Genomic DNA, 19,416 nt, shown 5'->3' with positions numbered 1-19,416 from the left:
GAAGTGCCAGAGTACCTACACTGGAAGAGAAGCCTGGACAAACCATGAGCTTGTAGCATTTGTTACAGACCACCAAATAAGACCAGCATAGAGCACCTACTCAAAGTGACTGTCCCTTGTGATTGAACCAAGTGGTCCAATCCCCACTTCATACGAGGAGCTCATTCTGTTCTCATACACCACATAACCGCTGTCCTCCTGCAAATAGCAACACTGTTGGCATCCAGTCCATCACAGGCCATGCAGAATAAAACCATAAGCATCTCCTCACCATCACTCTTGTGCCACATGCAGTCACAGGGAACTGGTATACAGCAAAGGAAGGTGTGGACCCCACAGGACTGCAAGCTGGGTCACTTCCTCCCAGTAAACTGACTGAATCCAGACTCAGTCGAGGCAGTGTAACATCTCTAGCCACCACTACCACAAACTGACCATCTCTTATACACTGGACAGTCACTGGAACAGAGAGGAACAAGAGCAGGTTCATGTTGAGGATCAGTTTAACTGAGAGTATAACCCTGACTCACTCTTACCGGTCTTCCCATAGTAACACTGCTGTCCACTAAAGCAGCAGTTGATAGCTTCACATTCAGCACTACTGATACCAGGTTGTCCACATTGGATCTGCTCAGAATCAGCTACAGAACATCTGTCCAAAGGCTCAGCCTTCGCTACTTGCTTCTGAAACTGAATCTTCTGAGGAAGCTGCTGATTAGTCTGTTGAACTGACTGCTGAAGCCGCTGGTCAGTTTGCTGGAGCATCAGAGCTGGAGGATTCTGGGACAGTTTACTCCACTTACCCTTCTTTGGAAGAGCATGACAGAGAGCACACAGTGCTAATACCTGAACCAGCCACCAACTTCCAGCCATTGTCCAACAGCTAACCACACTATTGAGATACTGCACATTGGTCTTTTTGTACTCTTGTATCTCAGCTAATTAGCAATAGTCCCTCCCACTTCATTAACAATCATGATTCTCCAGGCAAGTGTGAGCTCATGCAACTGGGCGATTCTCATTGGTTCTTGACCCGTTTCACACTGGAAGCGTTTGTACAGCGTCAAAGCAGCAGCCCCAAAGATTCATATTTCTTTGAAAAGACAGTTATAAATTTGTTTTTAGAGGTGGTCAGTTATAAACTTGAATGTTTTGAAGTCTTGAAAGTTATAACATGGGGATTCACGTGAGGGAAAACTGCTCCTATCATGTTGTTTCATTCATACTCAAATATGTGCTGTTTATACTGTTATTATAATTATTATTTAAATAATAGGCCTACATACTTTTACCATAGCGTCTTACCCAAATATGTGTTATTAAGTTCAGTGTGTTTCCATAATATTCATGTAAATATGTAAATAATTTGTGATTAAGCTCCATTTTTGTGGCTGATCAGGAGAAATGTGTATTTGTTGTATTTTAACTACTCGTTAGGCTAAGTAAGAATCTCAAAATGTATTTATGTAGGGCTGAATAAAAATGAAAAAAGTCTATCCTATCCTAATCCTAATTCGTCCCACAGAGAGCCGAGACTACATTACCCCATATACCCTTGAGTTTTACAAGTGAAAAGCGCATGCGCATCCTTTCAGAGACCTGCGCAGAATGGATTTTTCCGTCCCGCCCCCGCCCGCGCAAAAATATAAGTTATTTTCTCCCGCTCCCGCCCGCAAACAATCAAGTTTCTTCCCGCTCCCGCCCGCAAAATCCCGCGGGTAAACGTACCTATACGTTTTTATTATTATTATTATTATTATTAAAAATTGCATATTCTGCTGCTCTGTTATTTTTTCAATTGCTCCCTGTTGAATATAAATAATATAAAAAAAGAAACAAATGTTTCGTTTTATTTGCGTTTAATTATATGGACGAAAACGAACAAGGAACAAATAAATACAGTAAAAAAGGTAAGAAATGTAAATAGGGTAAATTGATTTATTATTTTTTATAAAGGTCGTCTGTTGACTGATATATATAAAACCCCTTCAATATAGTTGTTGTTACCTCAGGGGATGAGGGGAATGCTGCTAAAGCAGATCATAGTTGTATATGGATTGCAATTTTGAAATAAATTTAGTAGCAGAGCTACTGCAAGCGATTTTTAGAGCTGTATATATATCTCAGTACTCTTTTTTTTTTTTTTTTTTACATGCAGTGAAAGTCACTTATGACCAAAACATCTTTGTTTTGCAACAGTCTTCAAAATACCTTCTTTTATGTTGTGCAAAAGAAAGTACTTCATTCAGGTTTGAGACAACATGAGGGTTTAAATGATGCTGTAAAAAATAAACTAATACCAGCGAGTGACTGTAAATGTCTTTATGAATCGATTCACGCTCCGAACTCCCTAACTGAATCAAATGATTCGCGATCCCGCTCCGAACTGCCAAACTGACTCTATTGATTCGCGATCCCGCTCCGAACTCCCGAGCTGATTAAAATGATCCACGCTCCGAACTGCCGAACTGACTCAAATGATCCACGCTCCGAGCTGCCAAACTGACTCTATTGATTCGCGATCCGGCTCCGAACTCCCGAACTGATTAAAATGATTCACGCTCCGAACTCCCGAACTGACTCAAATGATTCACGCTCCGAACTGCCAAACTGACTCTATTGATTCGCGATCCCGCTCCGAACTCCCGAATTGATTAAAATGATTCACGCTCCGAACTCCCGAACTGACTCAAATGATCCACGCTCCGAACTGCCGAACTGACTCAAATGATTCACGCTTCGAGCTGCCAAACAGACTCAAATGATTGGCGATCCCGCTCCAAACTCCCGAACAAACTCAAATGATTCGCGAACCCGCTCCGAACTCCCAAACTGACTCAAATGATTCACGCTCCGAACTGCCAAACAAACTCAAATGATTCGCGAACCCGCTCCGAACTGCCGAACTGACTCAAATGATTCACGCTCCGAACTGCCAAACAGACTCAAATGATTCGCGAACCCGCTCCGAACTGCCGAACTGACTCAAATGATTCACGCTCCGAACTGCCAAACAAACTCAAATGATTCGCGAACCCGCTCCGAACTGCCGAACTGACTCAAATGATTCACGCTCCGAACTGCCAAACAAACTCAAATGATTCGCGAACCCGCTCCGAACTGCCGAACTGACTCAAATGATTCATGCTCCGAACTCCCAAACTGACAACACCAGTGTTGTGCTAGTTACTAAGAAATATTGTCTAGTTAAAAGTTACTTAATTCAAAAAGTAACTCAATTACTTTGTTGATTACACCAAAAAGTAATGCATTACTGTTTAAAGTAACTTTTTTGTTACTTTTTTTAAGAACTTTCTTTAATGTTCCCATTAATGCGCTTTTATGCGTTATGGTCACTATAAACCGAAAGTAATTTTTAAACACTATTTTGATTAAGTCAGACCAGCAGAAACTGAATATTGTACAAATCAGGGGCGAAAATCTCATCTAAATGTTGGGGGGGGGGGCAATAAACATAACATTTCTCACGAGCAAGTTTTGAAGGGGACACCAATAAAACTTGCAAAATTTTACTTAATGATATGTGTACAGAGAGGAAAGCCTTACTATTGCATGCAACAGACGATTCAATTATCCTTCTTCTCAATGTTTCTTTTTGGTTCAATGAAAAAGCTGACTAAATTGACGAAAACATTCTTCAAAACAATTTTTTGTTGTTGCAGTGTTTATGAAGTTGTGCCAGACACTCTGGACCCCCATTGGCATGTGTAGGGGGCCCACTGACTTTGAGAGTATACAGGGCCCAGAATTTGGTGCTACGCCACTGCTTTCATGTAATGGTATTACAACTGTGAAATTACAAACAAAAATATATACATTCTGAGACATGAACTGAAATGAATATTGAATTTTATTAACATTAAATCTTCCTCATATTCACCTCAAAATTTGGGGGAAACTGTGCCTCCCCTGCCTCACCCGACGAGCCACCGCTGAAACCGACTAAATCATAGTGAACGCGGGAAAATCTAAATGCGCAGTTGATTTTGATATTCTAGGTATTATCAAATTGCCTGAGTTTTGAGAACGTAGCGGACGTAGAGGAGTATAATGTAAAAGGAGCTCGCTCAAATACTGAGGTGCTTAACCATTCAGGGCTTTATAAGTAATAAGCAATATTTTAAAATCTATACGATGTTTGATAGGGAGCCAGTGCAGTGTGGACAGGACCGGGCTAATATGGTCATACTTCCTGGTTCTAGTAAGAACTCTTGCTGCTGCATTTTGGACTAGCTGTAGTTTGTTTACCAAGCGTGCAGAACAACCACCCAATAAAGCATTACAATAATCTAACCTTGAGGTCATAAACGCATGGATTAACATTTCTGCATTTGACATTGAGAGCATAGGCCGTAATTTAGATATATTTTTGAGATGGAAAAATGCTGTTTTACAAATGCTAGAAACGTGGCTTTCTAAGGAAAGATTGCGATCAAATAGCACATCTAGGTTCCTAACTGATGACGAAGAATTGACAGAGCAACCATCAAGTCTTAGACGGTGTTCTAGGTTATTACAAGCAGAGTTTTTAGGTCCTATAATCAACACCTGTTTTTTCTGAATCTAGCAGTAAGAAATTACTCGTCATCCAATTTTTTTATTACGACTATGCATTCCATTAGTTTTTCAAATTGCAAAAAGATGCAAAAGAATGTTGTGGTCAATTGTGTCAAACGCAGCACTAAGATCCAATAAAACTAATAGAGAGATACACCCACGATCAGATGATAAGAGCAGATCATTTGTAACTCTAAGGAGAGCAGTCTCAGTACTATGATACGGTCTAAATCCTGACTGGAAATCCTCACATATACCATTTTCTCTAAGAAGGAATATAATTGTGAGAATACCACCTTTTCTAGTATCTTGGACAGAAAAGGGAGATTCGAGATTGGTCTATAATTAACTAGTTCTTTAGGGTCAAGTTGTGGTTTTTTGATGAGAGGCTTAATAACAGCCAGTTTGAAGGTTTTGGGACATATCCTAATGACAATGAGGAATTAATAATAGTCAGAAGAGGATCTATGACTTCTGGAAGCACCTCTTTTAGGAGCATAGATGGTATAGGGTCTAACATACATGTTGTAGGTTTAGATGATTTAACAAGTTTATACAATTCTTCCTCTCCTATAGTAGAGAATGAGTGGAACTGTTCCTCAGGGGGTCTATAGTGCACTGTCTGATGTGATACTGTAGCTGACGGCTGAATTCAATAAGCCAAGCCTTATCATTTATTCATATTGCTTGTTTTTTATTTGTTGAACCTAAATTAAATTAATCTTAACTTGGTTTGAACGTTTTTTGTATTTTCTAGTTCAAGGAACAGACACAGTCTCTATAGTGTGATATCTAGGTGAAAGAGTCTCTATGTGCTGAGAATTAACTGACCTCTGTGACGGGAGGCAGCCGTATCTAGAGCCCTAACATTCTTACTGTCCTCAGTTAAAGATTGGATGCGTGTCTCTAATTCTGAAATCTTCTCTGTCAGCCTAACTATTTCCCTGCATTTATCACATGTGAATCCCTCATCAGCGACAGAGATAGATAAACCGTACATGTGGCAAGAGCTGCAAATAACAATAGCAGGAGAAGCCATTACTCACTGTGCTTGATGAAATATTCTTACTGCGGTTGTTTGATGAACTTGTGAAAAACTGGAGCGAGAGAGAGGAGAAAAGAAAACGCTAATGACAAACTAACGAGTGCTAACGCTTTGCAGGTGTACTGCACTCACGGATATATAATAAAAGTGAACGATCAAAGTTAATCTGATAAGATTGATCAATAATATCAGAAATATGGCGTGAATTAAGTTATATTTTACCACTTTAAAAAAAATAAAGATTTTAGAGAAAAATAAAAACAGCTACTTGGAGCTATGATTAGCTACAGAAGGCCAACAGGAAGTAGAGAAAACACTGTCCAACAGCGACCAAAATCCTTTAACAGAGTTGGATATTAAAGTTAAAGACAGTTTTTTTGGGTGAACTAATGGTTTAACCTACAACCACCACGGCAAAAAGACCAAGGGAACTTCAATTTCCCAGTTCATGGGACTCATAGACTCTGCAAAGCAACACCAGTTAATCGTTTTCATGTTACAACCTCAAAGACCTGGATGAGAAATCATCCATAGAACTGCAGCACAAGCCTTTCAGTTTTCTAGCCGTTCCACAGGCACAAGTATTTAGATTACCTCTCAAGTGAACAAAATGCGAGTTTTGGCAATTTCAAATTACTATTAAACACCCACTGCAATATATCAGTCATTAAACCGTGCCACAAAACACTGCAACACTTAAACGTGCCTTAATACACTTAAGCCATAAGACTAAGAGACCAAAGTCAGGAAACTATTAATGTGAAACTTCAGACAGTTTATATGGGGTTCATGTTTGTCTGTACAAATTACGCAAGACGTTTACTGCACTTGCCTTTTAACGTTTTACTACATTATGCAAACTGCAGAAATAACTGGTGGTTAGTGGAGCAAAGCTTTGGGTCACCCTCCAGGTGGTGATTCCAGTGTGTGAGGTCAAACTATTGAGACAGTGATCTTTGTTTTTACACGGTTTATTAAAGAGACCAGATTCACATGATCAGAATAACTGCTCCACTAGAAACCACCGTCTGCTCACTAGAGATGGTCTTCACATGAGTGTCCCTTCCTGCAAGAGAAATGTTAGAAGTGAGAAGGGAAATAGTGAAAGATTCTCAGATCCTCTAGTCAAGAGAGAGCAAGAACTCACTCGTCCTGCCGCAGCTTTGCTCACAGGAGCCAGAAAACGGATGGCACACCGCTGTACTACAGTGGATGAAGATCTGACAGGGAGGAAAGAGGGTCAAGTCAAATCTAGAAACAGGAGTAACACTAAAGGTTAAAGTAAAGCGGCATACAGTTTCCTGCAGAGGAGCCAGTGATGTGGGATCCACAAACGTGAACATCTTCACAATGAAGCGCTTGTAGTGGGTTGGGAACTGAAGACCAGAAGAGCCAGTCACTGGAACCAATGTGGTCAGGTAACGGTCATCCTGGTAAGGGCATCTGAAAGGGAAAAGGAGGTTAGAAAAGCCACAGACTAACTGGATAAACATGGTCATTACTCACCCATCAACCAGAAGGTCCCACTGGGGTAGACTGAGTGGATTGGGGGCAGAAGTTGCCCAGCAGTGTCCCAGCATCAGGACAATGTTGGGGTCAGTCCTCTCCACAATGTGCACCTCAACATACACAGGCTCCCGCAGGACTTTTGTGATGGGATAATCAGCATCACTGTAGTAGGACGTGTAGGCCTCATCCCCTGAGGAACACCAGGGATTAAACACTGCTGCAACCTGGAGTCTAAAGATACTAGGAACACATGGGACAAGAACACACCTTCTGCACAACCTTTGGTGACACACTGACCATTGGCCAGTCTAAGCTCCACCCTGAGGGGTCCAGGGGCAGCTACTGGTGGAGGTGGAGGAACAGTGTTGACCTCCACAACCAGAGCTTCCACAGAAGTGCCAGAGTACCTACACTGGAAGAGAAGCCTGGACAAACCATGAGCTTGTAGCATTTGTTACAGACCACCAAATAAGACCAGCATAGAGCACCTACTCAAAGTGACTGTCCCTTGTGATTGAACCAAGTGGTCCAATCCCCACTTCATACGAGGAGCTCATTCTGTTCTCATACACCACATAACCACTGTCCTCCTGCAAATAGCAACACTGTTGGCATCCAGTCCATCACAGGCCATGCAGAATAAAACCATAAGCATCTCCTCACCATCACTCTTGTGCCACATGCAGTCACAGGGAACTGGTATACAGCAAAGGAAGGTGTGGACCCCACAGGACTGCAAGCTGGGTCACTTCCTCCCAGTAAACTGACTGAATCCAGACTCAGTCGAGGCAGTGTAACATCTCTAGCCACCACTACCACAAACTGACCATCTCTTATACACTGGACAGTCACTGGAACAGAGAGGAACAAGAGCAGGTTCATGTTGAGGATCAGTTTAACTGAGAGTATAACCCTGACTCACTCTTACCGGTCTTCCCATAGTAACACTGCTGTCCACTAAAGCAGCAGTTGATAGCTTCACATTCAGCACTACTGATACCAGGTTGTCCACATTGGATCTGCTCAGAATCAGCTACAGAACATCTGTCCAAAGGCTCAGCCTTCGCTACTTGCTTCTGAAACTGAATCTTCTGAGGAAGCTGCTGATTAGTCTGTTGAACTGACTGCTGAAGCCGCTGGTCAGTTTGCTGGAGCATCAGAGCTGGAGGATTCTGGGACAGTTTACTCCACTTACCCTTCTTTGGAAGAGCATGACAGAGAGCACACAGTGCTAATACCTGAACCAGCCACCAACTTCCAGCCATTGTCCAACAGCTAACCACACTATTGAGATACTGCACATTGGTCTTTTTGTACTCTTGTAGCTCAGCTAATTAGTTATAGTATCTCGCTCTTCATTAACAATCATGATTCTCCAGGCTTGCGCAAGTGTGAGCTCATCAGTGTTGCCAGATCTCGCAAGACAAATAAGCAACCAGGCCTGTGAAAACAAGTCCAAAACAAGCAACTTTTTCTACAGAACCCCCCTAGGTTCTGGGAAGGTAAAAATAAATCAACTGTGTGCACGGTTTTACAATTCGAGGAGACGGATTTTTAACTGTGGGTACAGATTGTCAGTTTACATCCATGTGGACAGATTGGTAAACTGCACACAAGGTACAGTTTATTTATTTTTCTCCCCCTGAGCTTCAGGAAAATGACCACCAGAGGGAGTTAAACCACCTTTAAATATTATTTAACATTAGAAAACTGTTGGGATATCAAATATAGACTGATTAATCCGAGTACCTTATATTCACAATAAACATCTGATAATTAAAATTTGCACACACAAAAAAATATCATCCTGAATTCACAAATTCTTTATTATTGCATAATAAAAACTCTCCTACAGTCCAGTCAGTCAAAATCAGTCGCAACCATAGACAGTAAAAGAAATGGACACAGCGACCCCATTGGAACTCAATTGAGACAAGTGAAGCCCATTTTTAGCGTTTTTTAGCACTTCCGTTTCTGACGCGCAGACTCAAACGAAGCTTGACGACGTCAGCAACCTGTCTGACAGATGTAAATCTTCTAGTAGCTGTGCGTGCAAACTGCCCTCGTTAATCTTGCAGAGACGGCGAGCTTGAGCGGGGAGTTCTTTGTCGTGAGTGAGCAGGAGTAAGTATTCTGATTAATTATTTTGTATAGTATTTTAAAATGTAACGCCAGTATGCCATATTAAGTTAGCCTGTTAAATGTCACTGTCCCGTATACGGGACGCCTAAATTTACTTCAATATATTACAATTATATCCTAATCTAATCATGACAAACTATATATCGTTGGAAAGGTCTTAGACTCCTAAATAGATATTTGACCACGATTTGTTGTTAAAAATGATGAAGGAACAGTAAAAGATTAATTTATAAAAAGAGTGCACCTCAAAACATATACATCATAACAGGAGTTCTGACCTTTGTCACAAAAAATCTACTCCGCTTCCTTTTTCCCTATCACATGTTTTAGTAATCATAAAAAATTACATATCATTTGAAAGCTTAAATACTCCAAATTCATCCTATGAAAACCATTTTGAAATCGGACTCTGCGTTACCATGGAAATCATACTTTAAAATCTTTTAGCATGTTCCTCCCCCTTAGTGGGAGGGGTCATATTCCTTATATATTACGGTCTTTTAGAATCAAAACTTTTCATAATCTTGACAAAATACATATCGTTGGAAAGGTCTGAGTCTCAAGACTCCATATTTGGTGGTTATTTTGTCATAGACATAATATTGAGAGAGAAATTGATACATTTGTGACAAACAAATGCATCCAAAAAATTCAATGGAGTTTCAATGGCCCCCGGTGGCTTTTTGTGGTATAACGCCTAAACAAAATTGCATATGAACCTACATTTTTTTTATATCAACTTCAAATTTGGAACACAACTTATTTAGACATATGGCTTTAATTTTATAGCAATTTTGGATTAAAACATATTTTATAAAATATTTATTTTATATAAAATATAATACAAATAAAATAATAAATGTATTTACAGTAAATGTAAACTACTAAAACTTTTTTATGCTTTCATTTTTTAAAATGATTTCACTTCTGCAATAATCTGCAGATTGTCTTCTTTAAAAAGAGACCAACCTTTGGTCTGTATTCAAAAGCGTTTATGAATTGTAACAATTTAAGTGTGAATAGTGTACTTTCACGTCTATGTTCAAAAATGGGGGTAACAGTTAAAAGGTTAATTGCCTGCGAGCTTCTCCTCCTGTCTGTACGGTAATGCGACAGAGAGCCGAGTAGTTATGACACAATCGTTAGCCTATTTTTTACAAAAACTGTTTATACGGGGCCATAATGTAACATAGAAGGTAATGGAGCCCTTTATACATTGTTGTGTATCTTTAGAAATAAATAATGGACAAACAGAGTCTTTAAACGCCTCAGATGTAAAATTATTCGCTGTCAAAGTGACGCCAAAATGAATGGGAGTCAATGGGATTGCTAACGCAAGTGAAGTTCTGCTAAAAGATGGCAGCCCCCACCAGACTTTAACTTCCGGTCGAGTTCCTTGCCCCCTGGTCGCAACTCGCGCGCATTTATTTAAAGTTTACGTCACTCACTGACAATGTTTTCCTAACCAGAAAATAAAAAAACAGATTGCCCTGCTCTGTCTCTGATTGGCTAGTACTCGTTGCCATCTGGGTTAGAGCCAGTTAGAAGCAGGATGCGGGTGGGAAAAAACTCCTGTGTCTCCTGTGTGTGTGGGGAAAAGGGAGGGACAGAGAGAACAGGCTAGAACTCCTACGTATAACATATAGAAAATATCTGCTTGATAACTTATTATGGAGCTGGGAACAAGCCCAAATAAGCATCTACACTTTAGAAACAAGCCTAAAAAAAATGCTACCCACGACTACCAATATTTGTAATCAACTTTACAGAAAAACAAGCCCAAAGTCGCGTATATTAAGCGGACTTGGCAATGCTGGAGCTCATGCAACGGGGTAATTCTCAGTGGTTCTTAAGACTCAGTTTTCCTTGTTTTTCTCCACATATTAAACTTACTTAATTTAAAATTACATGGTAGTATTATTTCTGTCATTTTGAATTGAACCTGGTTTACACAATACACTGTCACTTTTCTATAATTCAAATCCATTAAAGGATGGTTAGGCTGCATTAATCAGGTCAACCAGAACCGGGAACACTTCCCATAGCACTCGATGTACTGCTATATTGTATGAAGAATGGCATCTACGCTAATATTATTTGGTTTGATTCTTATTCAGGGGTCACTATAGCCACACGGATCCAGGTTCTATCCAGACCAGATGGTGGATCAGCACCTAGAGACGACCTCTACAGTCCTGAATGTCAGCGGAGACAAGGACAACTAGATGAGCCATAGATGCAGATCCCTTGTGAAGCCTTCGTCGACCATCGGCACAAGACCACAGGAACCAGACGAGTCCTCTGCTCAATCAGACCTGTGATGCAGCCTGGAATTAAAGCACACCATACTGGTTTTGTCTGATCAGAAGAGAACTGGCCCACCAAATGAGCCTGCTATCTCCCCAAGTTTTTACTTCATTTTCTGTCACCAATTGAGTTTTGGTTCCTTGCCTCTGCTTACTTAGTTGGGGACTCTTGCCTGATTGCACAAACACTATTGGAAGATAGCTGAACTGGATAACAGTCACTGAATCAATGAACTGGCTTTATCTGGAAAAATGTTTTATCTTCTTGCATTAGACAATATTTTCCTGTTTGACAATCAGTATTGTGTCAAGGGCTATACAAAAAGGCAATTTGACATGAGATCAATATCTTCTGTACTGCCCCAAAATATACCATGGCATAGTTTAGCCCTTCAATCATTTGGAAATAGATCATTAATTTAAATAAACATTAGGAATGTTATCAAAAAAACAGAAAAAAAAAAAAACACCACACATCAGTCTGTGTGCACTTGGATTCGTTAAATGCAGAGCACATGTTCCAACTATGGGACACCATACTTGGCCACACACACACGTAGACTACTAGTACCCCTGCATGGCATAGCAGCATGTTCAAGCACAATCAAAAGAGAAAAAAGAAAAGAAAAAAAAAACAAACCTTATGCAGACAGATGTTAGTCAGAACCCTTAATCTGAAACCTTGCATTGTGTCCCTGGGTAGCAACTGGAGGTTGGACAAATGTAAAGTTATTGGTGGCTTGTGTAGAAGCCTGGACTCAGAATGCATGGCCTTACAAAGAGGTACTGGAAAGTCAGTTTAGTGTAGCCCCAGAAACAAAGACCCAACTTCATACTCTGCAAGGTCAAAACAATTAGACTGTCTAAGACTTGATGAACAAGTCTATAAAACATAGCCTATGCTCTCAATGTCAAGTGCAGAAAATGTTAATCCATGCATTTATGACCTCAAGGTTAGATTGTAATGCTTTATTGGGTGGTTGTTCTGCACGCTTAGTAAACAAACTACAGCTAGTCCAAAATGCAGCAGCAAGAGTTCTTACTAGAACCAGGAAGTATGACCATATTAGCCCGGTCCTGTCCACACTGCACTGGCTCCCTATCAAACATCGTATAGATTTTAAAATATTGCTTATTACTTATAAAGCCCTGAATGGTTTAGCACCTCAGTATTTGAATGAGCTCCATTTACATTATAATCTTCCATGTCCACTGAATCTCAACTCCGGCAATTTGAGAATACAAAAAAAAAAAAAATCAACTGCTTATTCTGATGTCACCCGGATCCAGTACGTATCCAGACCAGATGGTGGATCAGCACCTAGAAAAGAACCTCTACATCCCTAAAAGACAGCGGCGACCAGGACAACTAGAGCCCAGATACAGATCCCCTGTAAAGACCTTGTCTCAGAGGAGCACCAGGACAAGACCACAGGAAACAGATGATTCTTCTGCACAATCTGACTTTGCTGCAGTCTGGAATTGAACTACTGGTTTCGTCTGGTCAGAGGAGAACTGACCCCCAACTGAGCCTGGTTTCTCCCAAGGTTTTTCTCCATTCGGTCACCAAGTTCTGTCATGGAGTTTCGGTTCCTTGTCGCCTCTGACTTGCTTAGTTGGGGTCACTTCATCTACTGCGATATCATTGACTATTGCAAAATTAATGCACAGATGCCATTTAAATGGAAATGAGACGGAATTCAATGAACTGGGGTTAACAGTCATTTTGTATTGACAGTTTTCCTAAAGGTGGTTCCATGTTTTGACGCAATGCATTTTGTTTGAAGCCCTATATAAATAAAGGTGACTTGACAAGTCCATCATGGTGCATCAGAAGGTTTATTAAAACCACTAGATTTACATGATCAGAATAACTGCTCCACTAGAAACCACCGTCTGCTCACTAGAGATGGTCTTCACATGAGTGTCCCTTCCTGCAAGAGAAATGTTAGAAGTGTGAAGGGAAATAGTGACAGATTCTCAGTTCCTCTAGTCAAGAGAGAGCAAGAACTCACTCGTCCTGCCGCAGCTTTGCTCACAGGAGCCAGAAGACGGATGGCACACCGCTGTACTACAGTGGATGAAGATCTGACAGGGAGGAAAGAGGGTCAAGTCAAATCTAGAAACAGGAGTAACACTAAAGGTTAAAGTAAAGCGGCATACAGTTTCCTGCAGAGGAGCCAGTGATGTGGGATCCATAAATGTGAACATCTTCACAATGAAGCGCTTGTAGTGGGTTGGGAACTGAAGACCAGAAGAGCCAGTCACTGGAACCAATGTGGTCAGGTAACGGTCATCCTGGTAAGGGCATCTGAAAGGGAAAAGGAGGTTAGAAAAGCCACAGACTAACTGGATAAACATGGTCATTACTCACCCATCAACCAGAAGGTCCCACTGGGGTAGACTGAGTGGATTGGGGGCGGAAGTTGCCCAGCAGTGTCCCAGCATCAGGACAATGTTGGGGTCAGTCCTCTCCACAATGTGCACCTCAACATACACAGGCTCCCGCAGGACTTTTGTGATGGGATAATCAGCATCACTGTAGTAGGACGTGTAGGCCTCATCCCCTGAGGAACACCAGGGATTAAACACTGCTGCAACCTGGAGTCTAAAGATACTAGGAACACATGGGACAAGAACACACCTTCTGCACACCCTTTGGTGACACACTGACCATTGGCCAGTCTAAGCTCCACCCTGAGGGGTCCAGGGGCAGCTACTGGTGGAGGTGGAGGAACAGTGTTGACCTCCACAACCAGAGCTTCCACAGAAGTGCCAGAGTACCTACACTGGAAGAGAAGCCTGGACAAACCATGAGCTTGTAGCATTTGTTACAGACCACCAAATAAGACCAGCATAGAGCACCTACTCAAAGTGACTGTCCCTTGTGATTGAACCAAGTGGTCCAATCCCCACTTCATACGAGGAGCTCATTCTGTTCTCATACACCACATAACCACTGTCCTCCTGCAAATAGCAACACTGTTGGCATCCAGTCCATCATAGGCCATGCAGAATAAAACCATAAGCATCTCCTCACCATCACTCTTGTGCCACATGCAGTCACAGGGAACTGGTATACAGCAAAGGAAGGTGTGGACCCCACAGGACTGCAAGCTGGGTCACTTCCTCCCAGTAAACTGACTGAATCCAGACTCAGTCGAGGCAGTGTAACATCTCTAGCCACCACTACCACAAACTGACCATCTCTTATACACTGGACAGTCACTGGAACAGAGAGGAACAAGAGCAGGTTCATGTTGAGGATCAGTTTAACTGAGAGTATAACCCTGACTCACTCTTACCGGTCTTCCCATAGTAACACTGCTGTCCACTAAAGCAGCAGTTGATAGCTTCACATTCAGCACTACTGATACCAGGTTGTCCACATTGGATCTGCTCAGAATCAGCTACAGAACATCTGTCCAAAGGCTCAGCCTTCGCTACTTGCTTCTGAAACTGAATCTTCTGAGGAAGCTGCTGATTAGTCTGTTGAACTGACTGCTGAAGCCGCTGGTCAGTTTGCTGGAGCATCAGAGCTGGAGGATTCTGGGACAGTTTACTCCACTTACCCTTCTTTGGAAGAGCATGACAGAGAGCACACAGTGCTAATACCTGAACCAGCCACCAACTTCCAGCCATTGTCCAACAGCTAACCACACTATTGAGATACTGCACATTGGTCTTTTTGTACTCTTGTGTCTCAGCTAATTAGCAATAGTCCCTCCCACTTCATTAACAATCATGATTCTCCAGGCAAGTGTGAGCTCATGCAACTGGGCGATTCTCATTGGTTCTTGACCCGTTTCACACTGGAAGCGTTTGTACAGCGTCAAAGCAGCAGCCCCAAAGATTCATATTTCTTTGAAAAGACAGTTATAAATTTGTTTTTAGAGGTGGTCAGTTATAAACTTGAATGTTTTGAAGTCTTGAAAGTTATAACATTGGGAGTCACGTGAGGGAAAACTGCTCCTATCATGTTGTTTCATTCATACTCAAATATGTGCTGTTTATACTGTTATTATAATTATTATTTAAATAATGGGCCTACAAATTGACGAAAACATTCTTCAAAACATTTTTTTTTTGTTGCAGTGTTTATGAAGTTGTGCCAGACACTCTGGACCCCCATTGGCATGTGTAGGGGGCCCACTGACTTTGAGAGTATACAGGGCCCAGAATTTGGTGCTACGCCACTGCTTTCATGTAATGGTATTACAACTGTGAAATTACAAACAAAAATACATACATTCTGAGACATGAACTGAAATGAATATTGAATTTTATTAACATTAAATCTTCCTCATATTCACCTCAAAATTTGGGGGAAACTGTGCCTCCCCTGCCTCACCCGACGAGCCACCGCTGAAAGCGACTAAATCATAGTGAACGCGGGAAAATCTAAATGCGCAGTTGATTTTGATATTCTAGGTATTATCAAATTGCCTGAGTTTTGAGAACGTAGCGGACGTAGAGGAGTATAATGTAAAAGGAGCTCGCTCAAATACTGAGGTGCTAAACCATTCAGGGCTTTATAAGTAATAAGCAATATTTTAAAATCTATAGGATGTTTGATAGGGAGCCAGTGCAGTGTGGACAGGACTGGGCTAATATGGTCATACTTCCTGGTTCTAGTAAGAACTCTTGCTGCTGCATTTTGGACTAGCTGTAGTTTGTTTACTAAGCGTGCAGAACAACCACCCAATAAAGCATTACAATCTAACCTTGAGGTCATAAATGCATGGATTAACATTTCTGCATTTGACATTGAGAGCATAGGCCGTAATTTAGATATATTTTTGAGATGGAAAAATGCAGTTTTACAAATGCTAGAAACGTGGCTTTCTAAGGAAAGATTGCGATCAAATAGCACACCTAGGTTCCTAACTGATGACGAAGAATTGACAGAGCAACCATCAAGTCTTAGACAGTGTTCTAGGTTATTACAAGCAGAGTTTTTAGCTCCTATAATTAACACCTCTGTTTTTTCTGAATCTAGCAGTAAGAAATTACTCGTCATCCAGTTTTTTTATATCGACTATGCATTCCATTAGTTTTTTCAAATTGCAAAAAGATGCAAAAGAATGTTGTGGTCAATTGTGTCAAACGCAGCACTAAGATCCAATAAAACTAATAGAGAGATACACCCACGATCAGATGATAAGAGCAGATCATTTGTAACTCTAAGGAGAGCAGTCTCAGTACTATGATACGGTCTAAATCCTGACTGGAAATCCTCACATATACCATTTTTCTCTAAGAAGGAACATAATTGTGAGAATACCACCTTTTCTAGTATCTTGGACAGAAAAGGGAGATTCGAGATTGGTCTATAATTAACTAGTTCTTTAGGGTCAAGTTGTGGTTTTTTGATGAGAGGCTTAATAACAGCCAGTTTGAAGGTTTTGGGGACATATCCTAATGACAATGAGGAATTAATAATAGTCAGAAGAGGATCTATGACTTCTGGAAGCACCTCTTTTAGGAGCTTAGATGGTATAGGGTCTAACATACATGTTGTTGGTTTAGATGATTTAACAAGTTTATTCAATTCTTCCTCTCCTATAGTAGAGAATGAGTGGAACTGTTCCTCAGGGGGTCTATAGTGCACTGTCTGATGTGATACTGTAGCTGACGGCTGAATCCAATAAGCCAAGCTTTATCATTTATTCATATTGCTTGTTTTTTTATTTGTTGAACCTAAATTAAATTAATCTTAACTTGGTTTGAACGTTTTTTGTATTTTCTAGTTCAAGGAACAGACACAGTCTCTATAGTGTGATATCTAGGTGAAAGAGTCTCTATGTGCTGAGAATTAACTGACCTCTGTGACGGGAGGCAGCCGTATCTAGAGCCCTAACATTCTTACTGTCCTCAGTTAAAGATTGGATGCGTGTCTCTAATTCTGAAATCTTCTCTGTCAGCCTAACTATTTCCCTGCATTTATCACATGTGAATCCCTCATCAGCGACAGAGATAGATAAACCGTACACGTGGCAAGAGCTGCAAATAACGATAGCAGGAGAAGCCATTACTCACTGTGCTTGATGAAATATTCTTACTGCGGTTGTTTGATGAACTTGTGAAAAACAGGAGCGAGAGAGAGGAGAAAAGAAAACGCTAATGACAAGCTAACGCGTGCTAACGCTTTGCGGGTGTACTTCACTCAAGGATATATACTAAAAGTGAACGATCAAAGTTAATCTGATAAGATTGATCAATAATATCAGAAATATGGTGTGAATTAAGTTATATTTTACCACTTTAAAAAAAATAAAGATTCTAGAGAAAAATAAAAACAGCTACACGGAGCTATGATTAGCTACAGAAGGCCAACAGGAAGAAGAGAAAACACTGTCCAACAGCGACCAAAATCCTTTAACAGAGTTGGATATTAAAGTTAAAGACAGTTTTTTGGGGGGTGAACTAATGGTTTAACCTACAACCACCACGGCAAAAAGACCAAGGGAACTTCAATTTCCCAGTTCATGACCCCTTTAATATAGTTGGGGGGGGGGGGCAAGAGGCAGAGACTCTGCAAAGCAACACCAGTTAATCGTTTTCATGTTACAACCTCAAAGACCTGGACGGGAAATCATCCATAGAACTGCAGCACAAGCCTTTCAGTTTTTCTAGCCGTTCCACAGGCACAAGTATTTAGATTACCTCTCAAGTGAACAAAATGCGAGTTTTGGCAGTTTCAAATTACTATTAAACACCCACTGCAGTATTTCAGTCATTAAACAGTGCCTCAAACACTGCAACACTTAATGGCCTTAATACACTTAAGCCATAATACTAAGAGACCAAAGTCAGGAAACTATTAATGTGACACTTCAGACAGTTTATATGGGGTTCATGTTTGTCTGTTCAAGTTACACAAGATGTTTACTGCACTTGCCTTTTAACGTTTTACTACATTATGCAAACTGCAGAAATAACTGGTGGTTAGTGGAGCAAAGCTTTGGGTCTCCCTCCAGGTGGTGATTCCGGTGTGTGAGGTCAAACTATTGAGACAGTCATCTTGGTTTTTACACGGTTTATTAAAGAGACCAGATTTACATGATCAGAATAACTGCTCCACTAGAAACCACCGTCTGCTCACTAGAGATGGTCTTCACATGAGTGTCCCTTCCTGCAAGAGAAATGTTAGAAGTGTGAAGGGAAATAGTGAAGATTCTCAGTTCCTCTAGTCAAGAGAGAGCAAGAACTCACTCGTCCTGCCGCAGCTTTGCTCACAGGAGCCAGAAGACGGATGGCACACTGCTGTACTACAGTGGATGAAGATCTGACAGGGAGGAAAGAGGGTCAAGTCAAATCTAGAAACAGGAGTAACACTAAAGGTTAAAGTAAAGCAGCATACAGTTTCCTGCAGAGGAGCCAGTGATGTGGGATCCACAAACGTGAACATCTTCACAATGAAGCGCTTGTAGTGGGTTGGGAACTGAAGACCAGAAGAGCCAGTCACTGGAACCAATGTGGTCAGGTAACGGTCATCCTGGTAAGGGCATCTGAAAGGGAAAAGGAGGTTAGAAAAGCCACAGACTAACTGGATAAACATGGTCATTACTCACCCATCAACCAGAAGGTCCCACTGGGGTAGACTGAGTGGATTGGGGGCGGAAGTTGCCCAGCAGTGTCCCAGCATCAGGACAATGTTGGGGTCAGTCCTCTCCACAATGTGCACCTCAACATACACAGGCTCCCGCAGGACTTTTGTGATGGGATAATCAGCATCACTGTAGTAGGACGTGTAGGCCTCATCCCCTGAGGAACACCAGGGATTAAACACTGCTGCAACCTGGAGTCTAAAGATACTAGGAACACATGGGACAA

The 19,416-nt window shown here is 41.2% G+C and overlaps 2 protein-coding genes across 10 annotated transcripts in view; both read right to left on the bottom strand.

The window, feature by feature from the left end:
• The window catches only part of LOC127938273 (zona pellucida sperm-binding protein 4-like), a 1,856-nt gene extending 953 nt beyond the window's left edge, over positions 1 to 903 (bottom strand). The window contains exons 1-4 of the mRNA XM_052534767.1: positions 537 to 903; positions 272 to 459; positions 101 to 198; positions 1 to 33 (exon numbers count right to left, since the gene is read on the bottom strand). The exon at positions 1 to 33 is cut by the window's left edge and continues 125 nt beyond it. Coding sequence (XP_052390727.1) covers positions 1 to 33; positions 101 to 198; positions 272 to 459; positions 537 to 873 — 656 coding nt within the window. The 5' untranslated portion in view covers positions 874 to 903. The remainder of the gene's footprint in view (positions 34 to 100; positions 199 to 271; positions 460 to 536) is intronic.
• A 5,675-nt stretch (positions 904 to 6,578) lies between these two features.
• The window catches only part of LOC127938272 (zona pellucida sperm-binding protein 4-like), a 34,491-nt gene continuing 21,653 nt past the window's right edge, over positions 6,579 to 19,416 (bottom strand). For 2 of the 9 annotated variants that reach the window (XM_052534762.1, XM_052534758.1), the window contains exon 8: positions 13,401 to 13,514. In XM_052534762.1, coding sequence (XP_052390722.1) covers positions 13,438 to 13,514 — 77 coding nt within the window. In that variant the 3' untranslated portion in view covers positions 13,401 to 13,437. Of the gene's footprint in view, positions 6,690 to 6,770; positions 6,844 to 6,918; positions 7,067 to 7,129; positions 7,323 to 7,399; positions 7,558 to 7,624; positions 7,723 to 7,795; positions 7,984 to 8,060; positions 8,432 to 13,400; positions 13,515 to 13,595; positions 13,669 to 13,743; positions 13,892 to 13,954; positions 14,148 to 14,224; positions 14,383 to 14,449; positions 14,548 to 14,620; positions 14,809 to 14,885; positions 15,252 to 18,604; positions 18,716 to 18,795; positions 18,869 to 18,943; positions 19,092 to 19,154; positions 19,348 to 19,416 lie in introns of those variants that run through there. The other 7 variants (XM_052534763.1, XM_052534752.1, XM_052534756.1 and 4 more) reach the window with 6 other exon arrangements.

This window comes from Carassius gibelio, chromosome A20 (genome assembly GCF_023724105.1).
Source record: "Carassius gibelio isolate Cgi1373 ecotype wild population from Czech Republic chromosome A20, carGib1.2-hapl.c, whole genome shotgun sequence".
Taxonomy (NCBI): Eukaryota; Metazoa; Chordata; class Actinopteri; order Cypriniformes; family Cyprinidae; genus Carassius; species Carassius gibelio.
Note: the sequence above shows the minus strand (reverse complement) of the source record. Positions and strands in the feature narration are given on the sequence as shown.